The sequence below is a fragment of the Perca fluviatilis genome, chromosome 1 (assembly GCF_010015445.1).
Source record: "Perca fluviatilis chromosome 1, GENO_Pfluv_1.0, whole genome shotgun sequence".
NCBI lineage: Eukaryota > Metazoa > Chordata > Actinopteri > Perciformes > Percidae > Perca > Perca fluviatilis.
The window spans coordinates 31,420,522-31,442,107 of record NC_053112.1 but is presented as its reverse complement, the minus strand read 5'-3'; the positions used below and the strand labels follow the sequence as shown (position 1 = coordinate 31,442,107).

At 41.2% G+C, this 21,586-nt stretch overlaps 1 protein-coding gene across 8 annotated transcripts in view; it reads left to right on the top strand.

Annotated features, from left to right (window-relative positions):
• The window catches only part of inpp4b (inositol polyphosphate-4-phosphatase type II B), a 285,453-nt gene that overhangs the window by 180,567 nt on the left and 83,300 nt on the right, over positions 1 to 21,586 (top strand). For all 8 annotated transcript variants that reach the window (XM_039815294.1, XM_039815285.1, XM_039815276.1 and 5 more), the window contains 3 exons: positions 9,460 to 9,571; positions 13,023 to 13,092; positions 16,439 to 16,586. In XM_039815294.1, coding sequence (XP_039671228.1) covers positions 9,460 to 9,571; positions 13,023 to 13,092; positions 16,439 to 16,586 — 330 coding nt within the window. The remainder of the gene's footprint in view (positions 1 to 9,459; positions 9,572 to 13,022; positions 13,093 to 16,438; positions 16,587 to 21,586) is intronic.

Here is a 21,586-nt window from a genome sequence, read left to right as displayed (position 1 = left end):
ACTGTAAAAATAGTTTTATAGCACTTTAACGTATGACTTTCATGAGCTAAAATTAAAGAAAAAAATGGCCTATTTAAATGATTTTCAGTGACACTTAGGAATAACAAATGGGTCCAGAGTAAAATATTCCAACATTTGAATTTGGTCATTTGAATCCTAATTATGTTGGCGATAATGTGCAGGAGCTCCAACATGTTGGCATTCAGCTCATAACATAGCTTCTGTAGTTGAGGTTGAAGTACATGCAGGCACAAAGTAAAGCTTAGACTTATGAACATATGGCAGAGCCTGACAAGCTGTGTGTGCATTGTCCTAAAATTGCCACTGTACAAAGGATAATCTATTTCGATAAATGTAATAACATGGCCTTTAGTCCAGCACCAACCTCCTTCCCACTAGTGACAAGGGTCTAACTGTAATCTAGACCTGCTGGTCAGTGCTCAGTATAAGCTGTATTCTGTACAGCAGACTCTTGCACAGTCAATGTTATTATGCTGTTTCTATATGTATCTTTGTTCTTAGATGTATTTGTCATTTGAGCCTGCCCTGTCATAGACAAATTTCTGTCACTCGTGACAGACAATAAAGGTTTTCTTACCTTATTATATCTTATTCATATTGTTGTTGAGTGATGGTAGCATTTTCTGAGGAAGTGTATTTCCCACTTACAGGGCTCTGTACTAATATGATCTAGTTGTGAGCTTTCGCACACACAATTTTTTTATGCAATTTCATTCAATCACCTGCACACAAACGGACTGTAGTCTAATGAGCAGCTGATTATTCATTTTGAAGTAGCAGGTATCAACCTGTCCTTTCCTTGGTGCATCTATTGAAGACTTCCATGTTGTTACTTTTGAAGACAGTAGAGCTTTTTTTTGAAGATTCTGTGTTTTCTATAGTCCTGCAGTCTCTTTCTAAACATGGAAATTATTTCTGTGGAAGGATCCCCTTAGAGCAATTATATGCAAATGAATAAGTCAGTAAAGTATGGAACAGACCTAAAATACAATTGAAAGCTACAAAAATTACACATATAGACTAATTTCGACCAAAAACAGATTTATATCCTTGATTGTCTGAAAGCAGCACATATCCAATAACTTTAAGACAGTGGACAATACACAGAGGAAGTGGTAGACTGCATTTAGTGTTGTCGCTAAGCAACTCCACAAATCCTTCGAGAACGTGAATTAACACATGTACCTGTACCAAAAATAGAAATTGACATGTATTGATAACAATTACATTCAGTTATGCTGCAGTTTGCACAAGAAAGGCAAAAGACTGAGAAAAAAATGTAATTAAATGGTCATGAGCAAACAAGGACTGTAAACTCTGCAGAGAGATTGTTTTATCTCCTAGCCCTCTTTCGCTTCCCCTAAGTGTTTTTTTGTCGTTTGTCAGGCCGCCATTATAAATAAGAACTTGTTCTTATTGACTTGCCTGTAAAAATAAAGGTATAATAAAATAATAGTCTCACTCATGGCACGCTGCATCATTTTCTGTGTGCTTGCTGCTAAAAGAGGGACAAAAGAGAAATATTAAGAATTAAAGTTCATCGTTGAACTGGGAAATAATAGTTCCTATAATCCCAACTCAAGGTTCACCCACGAACTTTTTCCGACACTTTCGATGGTATCACACAGTCTTTAGTAGATGGAGTTTGCTCAGTTTTTTTGCGTTATGATTTCATCCATGGTGTGTCTTTTTTGTCCCTGTTGGATTAAAGTTAGAGCATGAAAGCTCATTGTTGACCTTGGAAATAACTTTTTTTTTTTGTTTAAAATTATTAAGAATAATGATAAAAATCCTGATTGGCTGCTCTGAGATTTTACAAGGCTTCTACCAAAGTTGTGGAGCCATGATTTCAATGCCACAATCATCATCAGCCTTTAGACAGCTAAGAGTGCTGCTCTAGGATGTGAGGCACCACACTGTGATCACGACGACTAGCAAAAGTAGCTCTCCCTTTCCATCTGCTTTGCTGTAGCTCTCTCTTTCTCTCTCACACACACACACACACACACACACACACACACACACACACACACACACACACACACACACACACACACACACACACACATACTCACTCCTTCCTCTCTAACACACAGGTACATTGTGTTGTTTGCATGCATCCCTTTCAGTCCCTTGATGAAAGCTGTATGGGAAAACAGACAAAGGCTTGTTAGTATTTCTTCCCCTGAGGCATTGGTTCTGTTAGGTCTCCCAGGACCCTGACACAATCCTGTTGCAGCTTTCCAGGTAACAGTCACATAACCATCACATGCCACACTTGTTTCTCATATTTACACTTCATATGAAGCTGTCACCACCAGCCGGAGGTGCTTAGAGGTTCTGGTATATGGATTTGGTTGCTTTTGGACAGAGCCAGGCTAGCTGTTTCCCATGTTTCAAGTCTTTATGCTAAACACCTTAAAGCAGTAAAACCACTTTGCGCTGGCTGTTTGTTGATTGTTTTCCTATGGGGAGAGCGGTGGAAGCGCTACCCTTAGCGCGGTGAACAGCTCAAAATTGCCGCCGACCTTTCAAGGCACATCCATAAAAGGAGGTAGCCAGAAGCAGAGATGACGTATACCTGCGCTGCGCTTTGCTGAAGTGCCTGCCCTATCCTTTGTGCGCTACCTTGCTAGTCTGGCTATCACCAGACCAAGCTCAATCCTTTAAGATTGAACATTAGTCTGGGGAGTCTGCTCTGTATTTTCTCTGCACAAGAGGCGGGGCATCAACGGGCATAGTTCAAATGACTCTGTACGCAATTGGATAGTCCTTCAACCAATCAGACAAACGATCCGGGTGACGTAGCAGCGACCGCGGCACCAACGGGTTGCTGCCATGGAGCGCTGCGCTTCGGTGGCCGGCTTGTTGAATGTAAACAAGAAGCTGCTTGGTCACTTCTCTATCGTCATGGTGTTAAATCTGCCAATAGCGTGCCAGGTGGATAAGCCAGTTTGTGATTGGTTCCCGCAAATTTGTAACGGAAGCAGCATAGATAAACGTACAGGTTTCCAGCCTGAGCTGCAATCAAATCGCCGGCAGATCGGGCTGGGTTTACCCAGTCTACTACCTTGCCGTTTTACCGCAGTTTTACCGCCTGCATTAAGTGCATGCTTGTCGGAATCTATGGCGTTCTAGATACTATGGGTTGGCTTTTTATTGAAGAGCAATTACAGAACAAAACTATCAGTTTGACAGAGATGAAAGGAGACTGTTTTGTTGGCTCTTTTACGGTTTGTTAAAAAAATATTTACGAAGCCTTAGTGATTCTCTATGGGGAGGGCATCTACTCCCTCTCTCTCTCTCTGTTACTGAGTGATGACACTTGAAACAGACTGTGATATTCTTCTCAGTAAGTTTCAGTAATCTGATGCATGGGTGAGAACGATTGTAGTAGTTTTCCATGTTTTGCAGTGTGGCTAGCTTAGTTAGACCCCTGCCACTTAAGTGCTGACAATGTATTCATTGAGTGTGTGGTAATTAAAGTGATCGAGGGCATACAGTACGCTCTGTGTCACTGCACCACCTGCCCTATTCCACTCAAACATCACCTCCACCCACACTCATTCAATTGTCATTGATCTGCACTTAGCTATTCAATGACTTCACACTGAATGAATGCCAGCCATCTTAATCGTCAGAACAGGACATGCACCTTTTTGATCATTCTCATCTTAACTGTGACACTCTACTATACACATACACAAAAAAGCTTGATATTGAATTGTGCTACAGTAACAATGCAACAAGAACTGTTATATGTAGAGCAGACGTACGTGTGTGTGTGTGTGTCTCAGTGAATATTTTGACAAGTGCAGTAGCTCCTGACTTATAAGTCCCTATAATATTTCAGTAATAACCTGGGTGACATAAATAAATATATAATAAACTCGCTGTTGAGGAGTTGCAACAGAATGTAAAGTATGTTACTATGTAATACATTAAAACTAAATGTGGATAAAATCACAATCAAAGGAATATTTTAAAACATTACAGTAAGGTCAAGTTATATACAAAAAATCGGAGTATCTCTGCAAAGTACTGGAATATGGATTTCAGTAGTGAACATTTAATGTTACGGATAAAGTTTTGTTAAACTCAAATGAGATTCATGATATCAGTTGCTAATATGGCTGCTAGGTCATATATTGGACAATATTTAGAATGAGCCCCACCTTTGCAGTCTCATTAGCGTTGGCGTTGCTCATACGGCCACTGGCGTCTCAGCCAGCTCACACTGCCGTGATCAGTGGTAACATGTGTAGCCATGTTCCTCAGCATGAAATCTCTCTATAGGTCTGTACTAAACACAGCAGTTGGTGGACATGAGAACAATTTTTTGACCCATTCTTACCTTAACCACATCCCTACACTACGGTGTTGAATTCAATTGAGACCATCTTTTTTAGTTCCCTTTTTTCCCATGGCCGCTAGCAATAACGGGCTAGACTAAAGAGGATAGTTTAAGATTTTAAGATTTGACATGCAGTAGCTTCCCCTCACAGCTGCAATGCAATGGAAATATTTAATGTTTCTTCATGTGTACAGTACAGTATTCATTTACATGAAATATTATATTTGTGAATCTCTCTGCCATAGTAGCCTGTGTATTAATGTAGCACAAGGCGTTTTCCCATTGAGTTTTCGGTGTTCTTTCCTACATCAACGGCTTTCTCTTCATCTCCCCCGTCTGAGCCCCAGCCTGGATTTACAAGGTTGGTTAAAGTAATAGCATCCTTCCTGGATAGTTTTTTTCCACCTTGCTTCTTCTGTGAAAACAGCTTAACCCAAACGGTTTCTGACACTGGTTAAGCACTAACATAAAATTAAATGTAGTGTGAAGACACTTCTCGTCATGCAAGAATAGTAAAAGTGTGTGTCATGTGACTGGAACAAATAGGATGCATTACAGCTCACAAATCTTGCGCAAGTATGCATCTTTCCCTGACGCAGCTCCCATTCTGCTTATTACAGATGTATTGCAGCAGACAAACTGATTTTTTACATTGCATAAATTTGCATTGAGAACAGATTTTTACGAAACTTTAATACAAGATACACAGCTTGTTTTGCATTAATTTTAGATTCAGACTGAATATATATTTTTTGTGGAAGTCTCTTTCATCAAGAGGAAACCAGAGCAGTTTTTTCTTTGGGAATATACTTCAAGTAGTCCAGACAAGCCAGAGAGTGTGTGCTCAGTATAGGGTCCCCTGGTGATTCTGTCCAGCTCTATGAACAATGCCTCCAGTGTAGTCATATTGATTGAATCAGTCCTTAAGTTGCGAAATGTGCAAGTACTGCTGAATCCCATGATAATGTCATTCATCCCCAATGAAAATCAGGACAGTCTGTATCACTTTCCCCATTATTACAGTCCTCTGTCCTAACATCTGTCCTCAGTGAAAACTACCCAGCTCTATATTTAGCCCACCAGTCCAACTTTATATAGGTCAAGAATCCCATCTACACTTCCACTGCTAGACTTCAAGACTTAAGCATTCTTGGTGCCTGTGTAGGATCCTGTTAATTAGTTTTCTCTGACCACTCCCATTTCACAGGCAACCTACAGTTACAAGGTGTCCTGACGGTCACCTAAACTAAATCCTCTGTGGGCAAAATCCGGAGCAAAAAGCAAAATAGTTTTTCCAGTTTTTTTTGTTTTTGTTTCCTACAGTTGAAGCAAAGGCCCTTGTGAGGGGAAAAGCAAATGGTGTTTTGGTTCATTTCTGTGTCTGTCAGGTGTTTTCCCCTGTGAGGCTTCCCACAGATAAAAGCGCCTGACAGCCACAGAACTATTGCTGCTTTGAAGTAGTTTGATGAACTTTACTCACCCACGCGCTGTTATATTCAAACCTTTGAAAATGTAGTACAATTGTCCTTCCCTTGCCGTCACTGTGTGAGTCTTCCCTTCTTTAGGTTCACAAGGCAGTAGAAAGAGAGCATTTGCTTGGCCACTTTTACTCTAGTTGTCTTCGTCTATTTGACCGTCTTCAACTTCCCACGGTCTGCACGTTAACATCATCATTACTATGTACAGAGCTTAACCACTTCCAACCTGTTCAGAGCAAAAACAGGTTGAGCAAAAAACAAGTATCAGGTTGTATTTACAGACATCTCCGAATGTTGCACAGGCCACCATATTGCTAAGCAAGTCTGTTACAAAACCGTGTAACTGCTCGTTTCAGCAAGCAAGAAAATCACAAATAATAACCTTCACCATCTGTATCTGTCTTCTAACCACAAAACAGTAGTAATATTAGTATTTACAGTAGCAGGGGAGAATGCTAAACATTTGTGATTGTGATGCACTGAAAAACCACAAATATACAGTGTTGCTCAGGTTTCTGCTATATAGCAACACACACGTACATCCAGCTCAACCCCTAGTTTACTCAAACTAGGAAAATTATGTTCGTTCTTGATGTTTAAGTGTGGTGGTCAATCTCCTGAACTCCAAACTGAATGTCAGAATGGGAAAGAAAGTTACTGGGATTTTCACACACAGCCATTTCTAGGGTTTACAAAGAATGGTCTGAAAAAGGAAAAACATCCAGCCTTGTTGATGCTAGAGGTCAGAGGAGAATGGGCCGACTGATTCAAGCTGATAGAAGATCAACTTTGACTCAAATAACCACTCGTTACAACCGAGGTATGGAGCGAAGCATTTGTGAAGCCACAACACGCACAACCTTGAGGCGGATGGGCTACACCAGCAGAAGACCCCACCGGGTACCACTCATCTCCACTAAAAATAGGAAAATGAGGCTACAATTTGCACGAGCGCACCAAAATTGGACAGTTGAAGACTGGAAAAATGTTGCCTGGTCTGATGAGTCTAGATTTCTGTTGAGACATTCAGATGGTAGAGTCAGAATTTGGCGTAAACGGAATGAGAACATGGATCCATCATGCCTTGTTACCACTGGGCAGGCTGGTGGTGGTGGTGATGTAATGGTGTGGGGGATGCTATCCTATCAATATGGGCCAACATTTCTAGAGAATGCTTCCAGCACCTTGTTGAATCAATGCCACAAAGAATTAAGGCAGTTCTGAAGGCGAAAGGGGATCAAACACGGTATTAGTATGGTGTTCCTAATAATCCTTTAGGTGAGTAGGTTTACAACTCATTGAACCTTTGCAGGAAAGAGGAAATGTTCTGACTGAACCATATCATTTTATTTTGGGGATCCTTAGTGGGGATCCTTAGTGGATAATACTGTGAATTTTCTATAAATGTGTCTGTAAAGAGTGTTTTTATTCTTGAGTAGAAGTAAATGTAAGATTTGACACTCAGTAGCAGACTTTTTTTTTATACAAATGATTTATTGTCTCTCGTTTGAGCAGTTGCTGTATAGCACCGTGTATATGCACTTAACGCGTGTGGCTCATACATCAGGGGCCTCTAAGACCGGCAGGGTACAGATCAGGTATTTAAAACAAATTACACTGCATGTTCCTACATTGGAAATGTGTTTGTGAATTGCAAGAGAGGCCTTTAAAAGAAAATAACTGTTAAATGTAAGGCACTTCCCTGATAACTAATTCTTTTTTGAATTGTGCCAAATTCTTAGCAGCCATTTTAAGCGCATTATTTTTGTCACTTTAACAAAGCTGTCTGATTAAGTGTTGTCATAAAAGAGGTCCTGGTGCAATTAGATCTTCTTCTTTTTTTAAAGATGGGCTCGCAGGCAAAGTACAATCTGCAGATTTGTTTCCTTGCCAGCTCTAACAGACTGAAAGAGATGGGTGGAGTAGGAGGGGATGTGGGAGGGTGAGGATATTGGAAGACAGGCTTCTTTCTCATCCACAGCTCTCCACAGAACCTTCAAAGTTAATTTGGGGTCAGTTAGAGTGTGCATGGTAAAATTTTGTGTCACTGCAGACCAGACATTCTGTCACGAAGTTAACTTCTCTGCCCTTTGCTTGATTTTAGCAGAATTTGTACAATAAATCAGCAATGTCGTGATGAAGCTAAATTAAATCAGTAGAATGAGCTGCTGCAGAGTTTACAGACATTAATGTATAAAGATTGTATTTGAACAGGTGCTGAGTTTATGTTCGGCCGCAAATCAAGACAGTCACACAATATATCTCTCTAAGGCATAAATCAATTATCTTAAAGCAATTCTAAGAAATCTCCCCTGTCTGTTTAAATGGAGAATTTCATTAGTGGATTGAGGCAGAGCAATCTAAAGAGTAGAGGGCCACTGTAACCCCCAAGGTTTGTATAGGGACGACTATCACTGAATGTGAAGCATGTTAATCTCCATTTCCTCGATTATGTGTGGGCCACTGTCAGTACATACTGTTTGTTCAAAGTCAGGGTGACTTTGTTTTACTGTGCTTCAGTCCTGTGTTGCACAGAGAAACGGAGGGAGAGAGAGGTGATGAGGAATGGGGGGAAACAGAAAGATGAGCAGAGGTGTAAACACTGAGACAGGTGTCTGGCTAGGGACAATGATTAGATTTATAATCCAAGCAATGTTATTTTCTCTGCTCGGGGACTGCTGTAAGACATTAAGCGCTAACTGAAGCTCCCAGTGTCCCACTGCAGAGACACGTTTCCCTCCCTCTCCCTCATTGGAATCCCTATCCTCCTCTCCTGTATTCCCTCACATTTCTTCCTACCTCTCCTCAGCATCTCTTCTTCCCTTTCCTCTTTTCCCTTGGGCGTGATTAGATTTTCTCCCTCGTGTCCGACCAAGATGGATAGGTCTTGAAAGCATCCTTTCTGCTTCCATCACCCTCCTTGTGTTTTCTCCTCCTCAGTCAGGGGTGTGTCATCCTTCCACCCCCTGTCTCCCCAGACCTCTGGCTGGCGCACACAACATCCAGTATTTTCTCCAGCTGGAGTGGAACTGAGCACATTAGGGATGGGTCTGCTAAGGTGATCAGACTTGCTCGTGCGATGCCCAGAGACCATTTTTCTTCATTTGAAAGCATTTGTCTTACTGCCAATACTATAGATTTTCTATCAGCTCCTTCATCATGGCTCTATGATTGGGAACGTGATGGTCGGGCTCCCTCATATGAAAACTCTAGTATCAATTTTGTGTCTGTCAAGGCACATAGCCTGGTTTATTAGACTGCCATTTGAACAGTTATACGAAATGTTCCTTCCTTCACCCCCGTCAACTTCCCGCTGGAGCAGGCTCAGCTTTATTCTGCTTATACACTCTTCTGCCGAATCTGTCAGAAAAAGAAAGTGCCGCAGTTCGAGCATCAATGTCCTGATTCCAGCTTTATAACTTCACAACCTGTTCGAGGCTCGAAATAAGCTCATTAGGTTTGGAGAGTATGGGGGCCCAACATGGAGCTGAATCTTTTCCAGGGCCATGGAGTGGTAGTAGCTGGAGGAAAAGATGCTTTTACAGAGCAGACTTTTTATTCAACAGATTAAATGACACACTAACTCTCTTCCTTGTCTCCCTCTAGGTCGTCTGATGGTGTGTGCGCAGCGGGAACGGTGGTGGTAAGTCGTCTGAAGATGGGGGAGATGGAGGAGGTTGACGTAGACCACATCACCACTGACATACCATCACACAAGGTAAAATAGCAGGGTGAAGACACAAAGCAAGAGTCCCCATGCTCCAGATGCCTAGCGCTAATGCTAGGATTAGACTGGCACTGCTCAAAAAAGTCCTCAAATGAGATTAAATAAACTTCAGTAAACCCTAATGGGGATTTAGAGGATGTGTGTGCGTGTAATGTCTGTGTCTGTGAGTACATGTGTGCTGTCTCTCTGTCATATAGAGACAAGATTAAAGAGAGACTGGCCAAATTAGCATCTTGACATTTATACATTTGACCCTGTTTGCATGGGATTGTGTAGCCAGTCCTGCAGCCTTCCTTCATCCGACCAGGTGGCAGATGCTTCTTGAATGCAGCTTTCTTGCTGCCACCACCCCCGTCTCCACTCTAATCTTATACAATATATACCGCTTAACTCGGCTCTGAAGTGACTTAACACTTGACATAATCAGGGGAGAGAAAGAGAAGAGAGTTTTCTCCTTCAGAGTTTGACAGTAAACCGAAGATTGTGTCATCCGAATGGGCTGCCACCACACCAGAAATGAAGTTGTATGTACTCTGATTTCACTTAATTTTCTGAACATTCCTAATGGAGCCAGATTTGTTGAACATTTGTCAAGTGCGTGTGTGCTGTAGAGCCATAGTTGGGTATTAAAAAGTAAAGAAGGAGCTTTAATGACGTTTCTGATCTGTAAAGGGGAACATTCAGAATGTCTCTCACCACAGCTCTGCAAGGCAGCACGGAGACTTAGTCCTTGCTTTTGATTTGCTGTGGTGTGTGTGTATTTTGTGTGCATTTGTTTGTGTGTGTGTGTGTGTGTGTGTGTGTGTGTTGTGTGTGAATCACTGTCTTATATAATTGACCAAGGGCTTCTACATGGCTGACTGGCTTTTGGTTCTGCCCACCCCTTTTGCTGGTTCAGGGAGGTTCCCTGCTAGGCTCCAGAGTGTCACTGACAATCTGCCCATGTTGACTTGATGAATGTGTGTGTGTGTGTGTGTGTGTGTGTGTGTGTGTGTGTGTGTGTGTGTGGTGGTGGTGGGAGGGGTGTGTGCGTCTGTCGGTGGGTGTGCGTGTTTGTGGGTGTTGTCACAGCACATTTCCCCTTGTGTGTTGTTTCTGTTGCAGAAGATGATGGGAGGAAAGAGGGTAGGGATGTGACAAACATTAGGGAGGGCTCACTTGAGACTCAAGACTCACTTGTTGGGAAGTTCTTGTTCAATTTACCTTAGCCGTGTGCGTGTCTTGCTGCCTGAATATACTGTGTGTGTGTGTGTGTGTGTGTGTGTGTGTGTGTGTGTTGTGTGTGTGCGCGTGCGCGTGTGCGTGTGTGTGCGTCATTGTTTGAGTTGCTGCTACTCATGAATATCCCACAGGCCCTTCAAAAACAGTCAGCTGAAACAAGAAAGAGACTCCAGTCACCTTTTGATCTGATCTCTATACATATTTTAGTCATCAAAGAGCCATCGAACACATGCTGTCCGCTGCCTACAATTACAATGGGACTCCTTTCACAGCTGTGGCCCTTGGCTCATTGTTAATACTTTTCATTATCTGAGACCTTGCTTGCTTCCTGCTTGCTGAAATTTCCAGATTGTTTCTGTCTGTTTTGTTCAACAGACACATTTTATTTTAGAGTTTGTGTATGTGAGCATGGGTGTTGGGTTGGGTGTCTATTTTATTCAAGATCATTTTCTAAGCCAGGAGAGGTGATGGATTGTTTCTAGCAGCCATTAAAGTCCTGTTCTGGCGACAGGTTTGGCTGTCTAGCTGTGTTAAATGGTTCATCAGACAGGGCAGAGCTGGCATACAGCAAGCAAAAAAAGTTGTTAGTTGTCAGTATTGGTTTGATGAGGAGTCCCAGACTTAATGCATCAAGAGGCATTGAAGGTTTTCAGTATCAAAGGCCTAGCAGCTGTGACATGGACATATTTGAGTTTTATAAGTAGCAAAGTGTACGGATACAAGGGTATACAGTTTTACACTATTTATGAAATTAACAGGCTGACAACTCTCTCACATAAACTGTGAGTCTCACGCAATTGACACTTTTCACACTCTCTCACCGGCACATTCATTTTCTCATGCAATGAAAAACAAATGTCTAACTGATAGCACTGCGGTGTGAAAAGAGGACACTGACAGCACACTGACACACTGAATTCCCTCATATTTATTATAGTCATACATTTTCAATGTAATCCTCTTCAGGATGTCCCTGAGACCATGTAAAATCGGAGGTAATTTTACTTATTCACTCGAAAATAAATTGAAAGGTTGGTAACACTGAATTAACTTGACGGTTTTATACTTAATAGCACCAAGAATATGCTACACTAAAAACAAACAACATCACAATGACATAGTAAAAGCCAGGAGAATTTGTGTAAATAATGTATTGAACACTGTGTTTAACTGCTCTAACATGTAACAAGCGTCACTTCCACAGCCAAGGAACACATCATTTACTAACTACATTTGTTAGGGCGGTTACACGTCAAGTAAAATAAAGAACTAACATATCTACTGTGTAGTATTTCTCCAATGTATGGAAGCTGGTCCTTGATGCTGTCAGAATTTAGGGTAAAGCTAGCAGCTCCGTCTCTTTTTGTATTTGGAGAAGTTTATATTCAGAGCGTAAACCAAAATATTGTAAAGTAAAGACTGAAATGCCAGTGGAGGTAATGAATTCCTGACCCGCAACCGAGTCAGCAAAGTCACTGCAGTGTGTTTCTCCTCAGCTGTCACCTGCTGTGACATCACTGATTGCAGAAGTGCAACATGTTTGAACTAAAAAGAGAACTGTGCAACAGCAGCTGTTTGCTTTGTGTGGTTCCATATGGGTCTAGTCTTTAAATGTATTGTTTTGTAATGTGCATAAAGCACAGATTGTTTCATAGAAATTAAATGGCATTAATGTAGTAATGCAACAAAAAAATCTATATCTGTACTTATTTCCAGAATGTGTGCATGTTTAGAGTTCCATGTTTAATTTCAGTTTAAAAACCTAATGGTTCAACATCTGTCAACTAATACATTTTGTTATTGTCCAGCCAGCTGGGATCCAACTGGCTGAATTTGCCACAAAGCTTTACACAAATATTGCTTCTGTCTGACAAAGCTAACATGGGATTTTTATACCTAAACTGCCACTGAGTTGTAAGAGGAATTATTGGTCATAGGCTTCACCTGCAAAAGCAGGCCCACACGAATCTGCAGCCACAGAATTCTGACAACACCACCACCTTTCCACAGAGTTTAAACAAAGAAATAAACATTCCACTAAATTCCGCACATTTTTATTGTGATTGTGATTACTGCTGAAAACTGTAATAAAATCTGCAGATTCCGTTTTGGGTTTGGTCATAAGTAATAGTCATAATTAATGCCCTCCTGGTTTTCAGGAAAATACTATTATTATATTAATCTCTTTTTGTTTCTCTCCTTCTGTTCTTTTCCTTTCCAGTGTCCCTTGGTTTGTGAGTCTGCATCCCACGCCTGCATCGACAGAGAAAATAACCCACTGACAGGGCCAGGTATGATTCATACCCTGAACACCTGTAATTTCACTATTCATTGCTGAAATGATGGCAATCAACAACAAAAAAGCAAATTTGTTCTCAAATTTTCCTTTTGTCCTACTTTATATTTTGATTCTTTGTCCAAATGAAATAAAAAAGTTATTTTACAGGAGAAAAATATAAAAATACACGCTGTCATGGTTTTATAGGAAGGCTTAAAACAATTCACATAGATGTTATTGCAATGCAGCTTTGTGCTTTCAATTAGCATATTCCTTTTTCTGAAGGTCCTTAACTTCAAATTGACCTGAACTGACCATTCACAAGATCTCTTCTTCCTTTTTGCTTGAAGAATTAATATTTTTCCTGCTTTTATGCTGTACAGGAGTCTTGGTGTAGTGGGAGGTATCTGACAATAAAGCAAACCCTCTTGGTTCATTGTGGATGAACTGAAGACAAGCAAAATACACTATGCTAGCAGCATGCAATTCATTTAATGGCAGCACCGAAAGCTAGACCTCTCGCTGGTAGAGAAAGAAAGAATTGTAGAGAAAATGAAAGACGTCGACAGAAAAGGGGTGGACTTATAAAGGTCGCAAATCCTTCTGTGTAGAAACTTCACAGGCCTTGTTCAGAGGACACTTTGGAAACTAGTTTCCTTTTTTCATCCCATGCATTAATTTGTTCCACACATCAATTTTCTCTTTTATCCAGATTCCCACCATCCCCCCCCCCCCTCAAAAAACTTCCCAGCAGCCCTACACCTGTTGTCATGGTGTCATTGTCGCTTACTGTTTCTACTGTAATTACCTGGTGAACTGCGACTATGTTTGCAGGTGCACATCTGCAGCCTGTCAAAACAATACCCTCCCTGCAGACCCCACCAGATTGAGTAATGCAATTTAGTCTTCCACTTTTATTACCTTTCACAATGAGCATGCAGGGAGAGAGGGGAGCCCACACACAGCACATCTCGGGAAGTCATTTTCTAAAGAGGTGTCGGGGAGGGACACGGAGGCGCCTGATTGGTGGTCAGATTAGTGTGGTGGCAGGCGGGAGTTCAGGGGTTAATCTGCTTCTCTGACAGACGGGGAAGTCAGCAACTGTCGCTCTTCTGATTAAGGCTGTGCCTTCACCTCCTTCTCTCCATGTGTCCCTTTCCCCCCATTTATTTGTATCATCCATTTCACTTTCTCTAATGCCCATGCCAGCAATGTCTGAATATCCCATTTCATTTAGTTGCAATTATGAACCCTTTCTGCGGTGATTCCATGGCCAGGCTTAACCTTAATCATCATTAATTTAAAAATCAACTTCAGCAGCGTAGAAAAATAATAATAAGCTCCTCCATAGCCCATTCGGCTTACAGTTATTGTCCTTCAGAAGAGCTCTGTTGTCTGTGTGTACCTGGGTTTATAGTGTATCCATACCATAGAAATAGAATAAGAGTAGAAAGGACATTCACATTCAAATCAACATAGCAGGATGGTCAGACCGTTGGCCATTTTTTTGCGTACCGTTGCCATTGCAAAGAACACGTTGTAGCGGGCTAACTACCGCGTAAACTTCCATATAAACCGACTCACTGAGGTTTCGCAACAAACGAGCGGGGGAGAAGTAGGAAGCATTGAGGGGCATCTTTTGTGCACTATGTCCGTTTCCTTGCTGCTAGAGAGGAATTTAGAATTGATGGATTCAAGTGCTTCATATTTATATTGGTAAGTCATCAAGAAAACAGAGTTCTCAAACCAGTGAGCATGACACACTGATGTGTGTTGTCACCATAGCAACAATCACCATATTCTCTTGGACTAGTCAAATGACACCCGTTCTGCTCGCATTGTATTTTTTTACCATTCCCTAAAATTAGCCTTTTTAATAAAATATCATCAAAATGTATGTTAGTAAATAAAGATATTTGCTAAACAGTGATAGAAATACTTTTGGTGCAGAAGGTCAGAAGTCTCAATGTTCAAGAATTTTGCCACACTGCCCCTGAGCAATGTCATATGGTGCTTCATTTTGGTGCTTATCATGGTTACTGTAGCTATTAGTTTGTCCAATTTTGCCATGTGCATAGTTTTCACATTTAAAAGGAAAGGCTGGCATTATACTATTTTTTTTTTTTTTTGTAAACAAATCCCACAAAATGACCAAAGTAAACACTCAGTAGTTTGTCTTTCAGTACTTTCCGATTTCTTTACCCCATCTCTGGCCCCAAGTTTCATCCTTAAAAAAGGCTTTCCTAAATAGCTAGGTTTTACTTTACACAAGCACCTTTTTTCATTTGGATTTCAAATGATTGCCGAAATTCACTTAGAAACCAGCATTTTTGTTGTTAACAGTTGTTAAAACCAACCAGCCAACATACTTACTGATGACATTACTATATAAGAACACTCACTGCCATCTGCATTGAAGGGCATCACTGAACTTAAACACTCAAAGACAAATGACGTAGCACCACCAGGATTAATGTCTTGGGCACTTAGACACAGACAGACGACTTTGAAAAATGGACAATCTGGGACCAGATCAGGGTACAGTGCACTTTGACGGGTTTGGTATGGGGAGCATTTTCTGTGCTGTCAGCAGGAGCAAAAGTGTGTCTCCCACTTTTGAATTCAAGCGAAAACATTTTACTGGTGCCATTCATGTTTGACTGCCTAGAGTGAGATTGTCAACGTTTCACTCCGGGTGCTTCAGCTCCGACTTATTGAGCGACTTCCTTTATGACTGCAGCTCTGGAAAGGAAAAGGAGTGGTAAACACTGTTCAAGGCACACAGCTTTCTTGCCCTCTGCTGCCAGCATGCAGATAAGAGCATTAGAGCTGTTTTTCGTTTCCAGGCTCCAATTGCTGCTATTAGCCACTCTCTACAAAAATGAAGAAGATTGGGCTGAATCTGAATAGGTTTTATTGGGGGGCTAGGTGGTAGGGTTAGCAAGCAAAGTTTCAGAATGAGTCAACTATCTCTTAAACCTAATAAACAAGCAATTAAAATGGAAAGGGAGGAAAAAACATTAACAAGGGAAAGTATTTTAGTATTTCAGTCGGTATTCTAGTCTGCTGTGGCAGCACAGCAGAGAAAGGCCTTGGAAGATGAGAAACATTATCAATGGCAGACACATTTATTGATTATAGCATTTAATTTGTGCTTCATACCTCATGTGACTTTTGAAGAGTTTCTGTCTGTAGTGTCCTTGACGGTGCCAGCTGCCATAGTTGTTTTAGAGCTTCTATTTTCGCTTTGTAAAATTTAAAAGGTTAGAATTATCTTTGATGAGAACATGGTGTATTTTCTGCTGTGTCAGATGGTTCAATATATCTTTCTTCCTTCTCACTTTGTCTCCCTCTCTCAGTGTTCAAGAACCCAATATGCAAGGTGTACAGATTTCAAACAGTGGACAGCAAGTGGATGCTTGTGCGGGAACAAATGGAGGAGTGCACGTTGTCCTTTAGCATCCCCAAACAGCTGCTCTCACTGTATATTCAGGAGGACCTAAGCAGGTAAGTCACTTTGAAATCATACTGCCGATCGTGTGGATGTCACTGCCAGCTTTCTCATTGCATCAGTTAGCTCGTTTCCAGTTCAGTTTGTGCAGGCTTCAACTAACCAGCCAATGAAGAACAATCAAAAGTTAAAAGTTAAACTCCAACCGGGTGTTACCTCATTAGGTGTAGAGTAGGTAAGTGTAGTTTCTAGACCATCGTTCCCAACCCAGTTCACAGATGTAAATGATTGTTTAAAAGGTCCGCCTATATTTGGTGAGGGGTGAATTATTCAAATCTGCTTAACACTTCAAAAGAGGCTCCTCTGCACATGTATCCAGAAAACGACAAACGTCTCTTTCAAACACACTCATGCACACCTTCTCCCTGTCCTCTCATGAAGCTTTGTAAGAAGGCTCCTGGAACATCCTGCCACTGGTGTGGAATTAGACCAAAAATTTAAGTTAAATTACTCTTTCAGATTTCAGGCCTGGTTAATTTGGTGATATGGGTGTGGATTAATACTTTAGGTCCCTGAATTCTGGGGGAAGCAAACATTCTCTGAGCAGCAATTTTGTCAGAAATACAACAGAGATGCAGCTGGTGTATTTGTTAACAGCGCAGCCAAACAAACTCATGGAGTCAAGTTAGTATTGGCCTTTTCTTCCATCGTGCCATGGGCGATCACGGTCTGACTTCATGCTGTGCACAGCGCAAGTCGTTTTCCACACAATGGCAGGACACAGTAAAGTTGGTTACCTTGCTAAGAAGCCTACAACCCGTCATTGAACAGCTCACTGTGGCATCTCCTTCTTGTTCCATTACTCCCTCCAGTATTTATAGCGCAGAGCAGATTGACTGCATTAAAACATTGAACTCAAAAACATACTGCAATTAAAGTCCAGTCCAGTTTATACTGTGTCCTTAAGACAAGGACAGAGGGAGTACAGGGAGGCTACACAAAAACACACATACCGTCATTTGAACCCTGCTACAAATTGTCAAAGTGAATAAAACATGGCCAAACGCAGCAATGATCTACTTCATAATTCATTATACATGATGATGTGACTCACCTCATAAGCAACGATATGTAACCCTAAGCCAATCCTCCAGCCTTCATAGCTAACAAGCTGCTAGCTTATGTGTCGCGCTTGCGCAGTATGCCAGTTTCGGTCCGTGACTCGTTTGGTAACTACATGCTAGCATCTACCGTCTTTGTGTGTGCACCAGTACACCCCATCAGGCTTGACCAGTGTTTGTCAAGGCAGATCACTCCTCAACTGGCCTGTTGTTCTTGGCAACCCCTTCTCCTACATAACACACATAGCAGGGCTCTAGAGTGCGACCAAAATTTGTAAAGGTGCGACCAAGATTTTTCCATAGGTCAACATCCTCGCATCCGCTGCCTCTCCATGAACGAAGTGATGTCGTTTATATGGATATGGTTTAATGTTGAATAATTGTTATTAACACAGCTGTATATTGTTAAGTATGAGAGGGAAACCTGTATTGGTACCAGTGTTTCCGCTGGTAACTCTCTCTTATTGCGGCCGCCACGGCGAAAAACAGATTAGAAGTTATTAAATGCAACTAACTTCAGTTCGTTGATTAATAGCGTATAAGACGGAGCCTGCTGGACCTGAGCGAGAGATGTGACCCATGGCCAGAATATCATAGTTCATAAAAATGCAGCACAGTGACGATACAGACATTTCATAGCCTACACAAGACGTATGTAACGCCGCTTACCCGCCAAAGCGCATTCGACCCGTGCTGGACCCATTCATAATGAGTCAGCCGTCACTCTCTGAGTAGCATACGTTTCAGTCCATCGTACTCCCCTCTCTCCCTCTGTCTCCCTATGTCTTTCGGTCTGTTTTTTTTTAAGATTTCGGCTTTATTTTGATAGGAAAACTGAAGACATGAAATTTGAGAGAGAGGGGGGAATGACACAGGAAAGGGCCGCAGGTCGGAGTCGAACCTCTATATTTACCAACTGAGCTATCTGGGCATCCTCTTTCTCTTTTAATCAGTGAAGTAGCTTTCTCAGATATATATATATATATTTTTTTTTATATATTAAAATTTTATTATTTTATTTTCTATTTATTTCAGATAACTTTCATTTACATGTGTTGCAGCTGTATATTTTCAGACTGGTAAAGGAAACCCTGTCTTTGCATTTTATTTTAATCATTAAAATAATTAAAATCAATTAAAATACAGAGCTATATATCATGTAACGGCATTCAGCGCTAATGGCGACGCAAGGAAAAATTTGGGTGCACCTAAATTCTGTGCTGGTGCACCTAAATAAAAAAGTTAGGTGCACCAGTGCAACCAAGGCAAAAAAGTTAGTCTGGAGCCCTGCATAGGCATGCAAACATACACACACACAGATTCAGATGATTTTCTTATACTCAATTTAATACAAAGAATAGCTACAAAACAATCTACTCAAAGATTTTTATGAACTTGGTGGTGGGAGGAGAGTTTTTTTTTTAAATCACCGTGTGCACCTAAAGGATCACACAGAGTTCAAGGACACATTCACATGCAAAAATATACAGTGTGATCATACCCTCCACCCACATGAATACACATAGAAACACTTGCACAACCATAATTGACCGATTGACAAGACAAGCTTTGGTATCGGATGTGTGGTGAGCGTCTGGCATCGTAAGGCTGCTGTGCATCACCCAGGTGGGTGCTACATATTGGTGGTGTTAGAGAGTAGTCCTCCCCCCTGAAGCGCTTTGAGTGTCTATGATAAAGTGCTATATAAAATGTAACGTATTATTATTATTATTATTATTATTATTATTATTATTATCAGTTTACCTGTCTAACACACAGTCCACTCACATTCCCAGACCATGGTTCCCTCATGTCTCTCTGTTTCTCTAACCCTTCTTTCTGTTTGAATAGAAGATGGTCTCCTCTGCAAACGGATCATTTAAATCACAACTAAATTTAGAAGACGCTTACAGAATAATTATTTAATGTCTTATCTGTATCATACAGCTCATAAGCAAACAGCAGGCTCTAAACCATGACTACCATATACAATGTTTGTTTATTAACAGACATGTATACCGTATCACCAGCTTGGTTGTTTAGGCACCTCTCCTATAATCCTCTTTAAATGTTGTCTTTCTCCACGGTGCCTCTCCATTAAACCGATTCTGTCAGCCAGCCTCACACTGGTGCTTTTGTAGCTCGATGTTTTTAATGATTCAGTTAGTGATGCAAAGTTGTGAGTGCAGCAGTGGATGGTGGGTGGCTTAGTGTGCTTCCCCACTCTGTGATAATCTCAAATGTTTCTGTGTGTGAGGGTGTTTATTGGAGCACTTTTCTTTTCAAATGCCTGCTGTAAGATGCAACACCAAAGGACCTGAGAGACGTAGTGATTTTTTTTTTTAACATGGATATAGTTAATCAGCCTACACTTGCTCTTATCGTGCCCTTCCCCAATCACACCTTTACTCTTTCCAGACAATAGCCCTCTGATAAAGGAGCTGATACCGTATCCCTCTACCCTGCACCCCACTGCCTAATAACCCTCATTTAGCAAGCACATGTTTCTCTGTTATTTTACCCATTATCTATAATTTAGACCAGGATCATCCACTCTGACCTCATCTCCAGACCCAAGACAAAATAACAGATCTCTCAGGAGACAATAGTCCTCTGTGATGCTCAAATAGCAGTGGCTGAGAGGTATAGTTAGAGGTTAAGATCATTGTGAATGGTTGCAATCTCTTAGAGAGGATTGTTACAATTCAGTACCATGTAACATTTGCTATATAAACCAGACAAATGTTAGATTTTTTATATTTCTTTGGATTTTTTTGGATTTACAACAATACAAATCTCATTTCTGTGACTATTGCACAAAACAACTTTTGAATACTCATGTATATTTATCATTGGTCTCTGTTTAAATCCCTTTATGATTAAGAATGGTTTCAAGCACTATTTATACGCCAAAAGGGAAAATTATGCTTCCTTCGAATAACCTCAAATCAAACGCATGCCTGTACTGCTGCCTGTACTGCTGCCAGGCAGTTGCCTGTGCTGCTGCCTGTGCTACTGCCAGGCTGTTGCCTATGGTACTATAAGCTTCCTTTGCTCATGGTAATCTGAAATGTACTTCCTTTGTGAGGAGACCTCCTGTCTATCTTTCTATGCCATAAGCATAACTTACTTACAACCACCTGCAGAGCGTGTTGGCAGAGCCACCCAGCATGTGGCACCTTATTGCGTTGAGGCTGTTTCCAGCTGCATGTTTGTATAGAACTAGAAGAGGTGAGGGATGAGGAAAATGTTTCAAACTGTATGTGATCAACCATTTGTTTTACAGCTGGTTCAGTTGGGGGCTAGAATGTCATTTGCAAGTGTTTGCTGTATGTATCTGTAGTTAGCTTATTGCATATGCTGGGTTGTGTATTTAAAGAGTCAGTTCACCCAAATTAATAATGAAAAATAAATCTCTGTTACCTCTTGTGGTATCAAACCATGCGGATACTCTTTGGTTTAATTTGCCAGGTTTTGATATATCACTCCCTGAGATTTCTGCCTCTCCCTTATTCTCGCATTGCCAGACCTTCCTCCACAGCGCTACGGAGGAGGGTTTGGCTAGTCCACACAACATTCCTGGATAGGAGGCATTTCTTTAAACCAGTCTCAATCGTCTTGTGTGGTGCTAAGCGCCAGACGGTGCAACGGTGCCTCTGCAAAATGACCTCGGGAAGGAACTTGTTTTGGTGTAACGTCTACGTTCAACGGAGTTTAGAATGCCAACACAAAGAAAGCGGAAGGTGAGGGACATCTGGCCGAAAACGAGGGACATCCGGCAGAACATCTGGCGGCACCAGAACAATCACGTAAATGAAACGTCTTCGATATGTGCTACATTTACACTGCTACATTTTGGTTTTTAAGCAGAGTTTTGAGCCAAAAGCGATCTCCGTCCACACAAGTGTTTTTAGCTCCAGTAGAAGAACTAATCT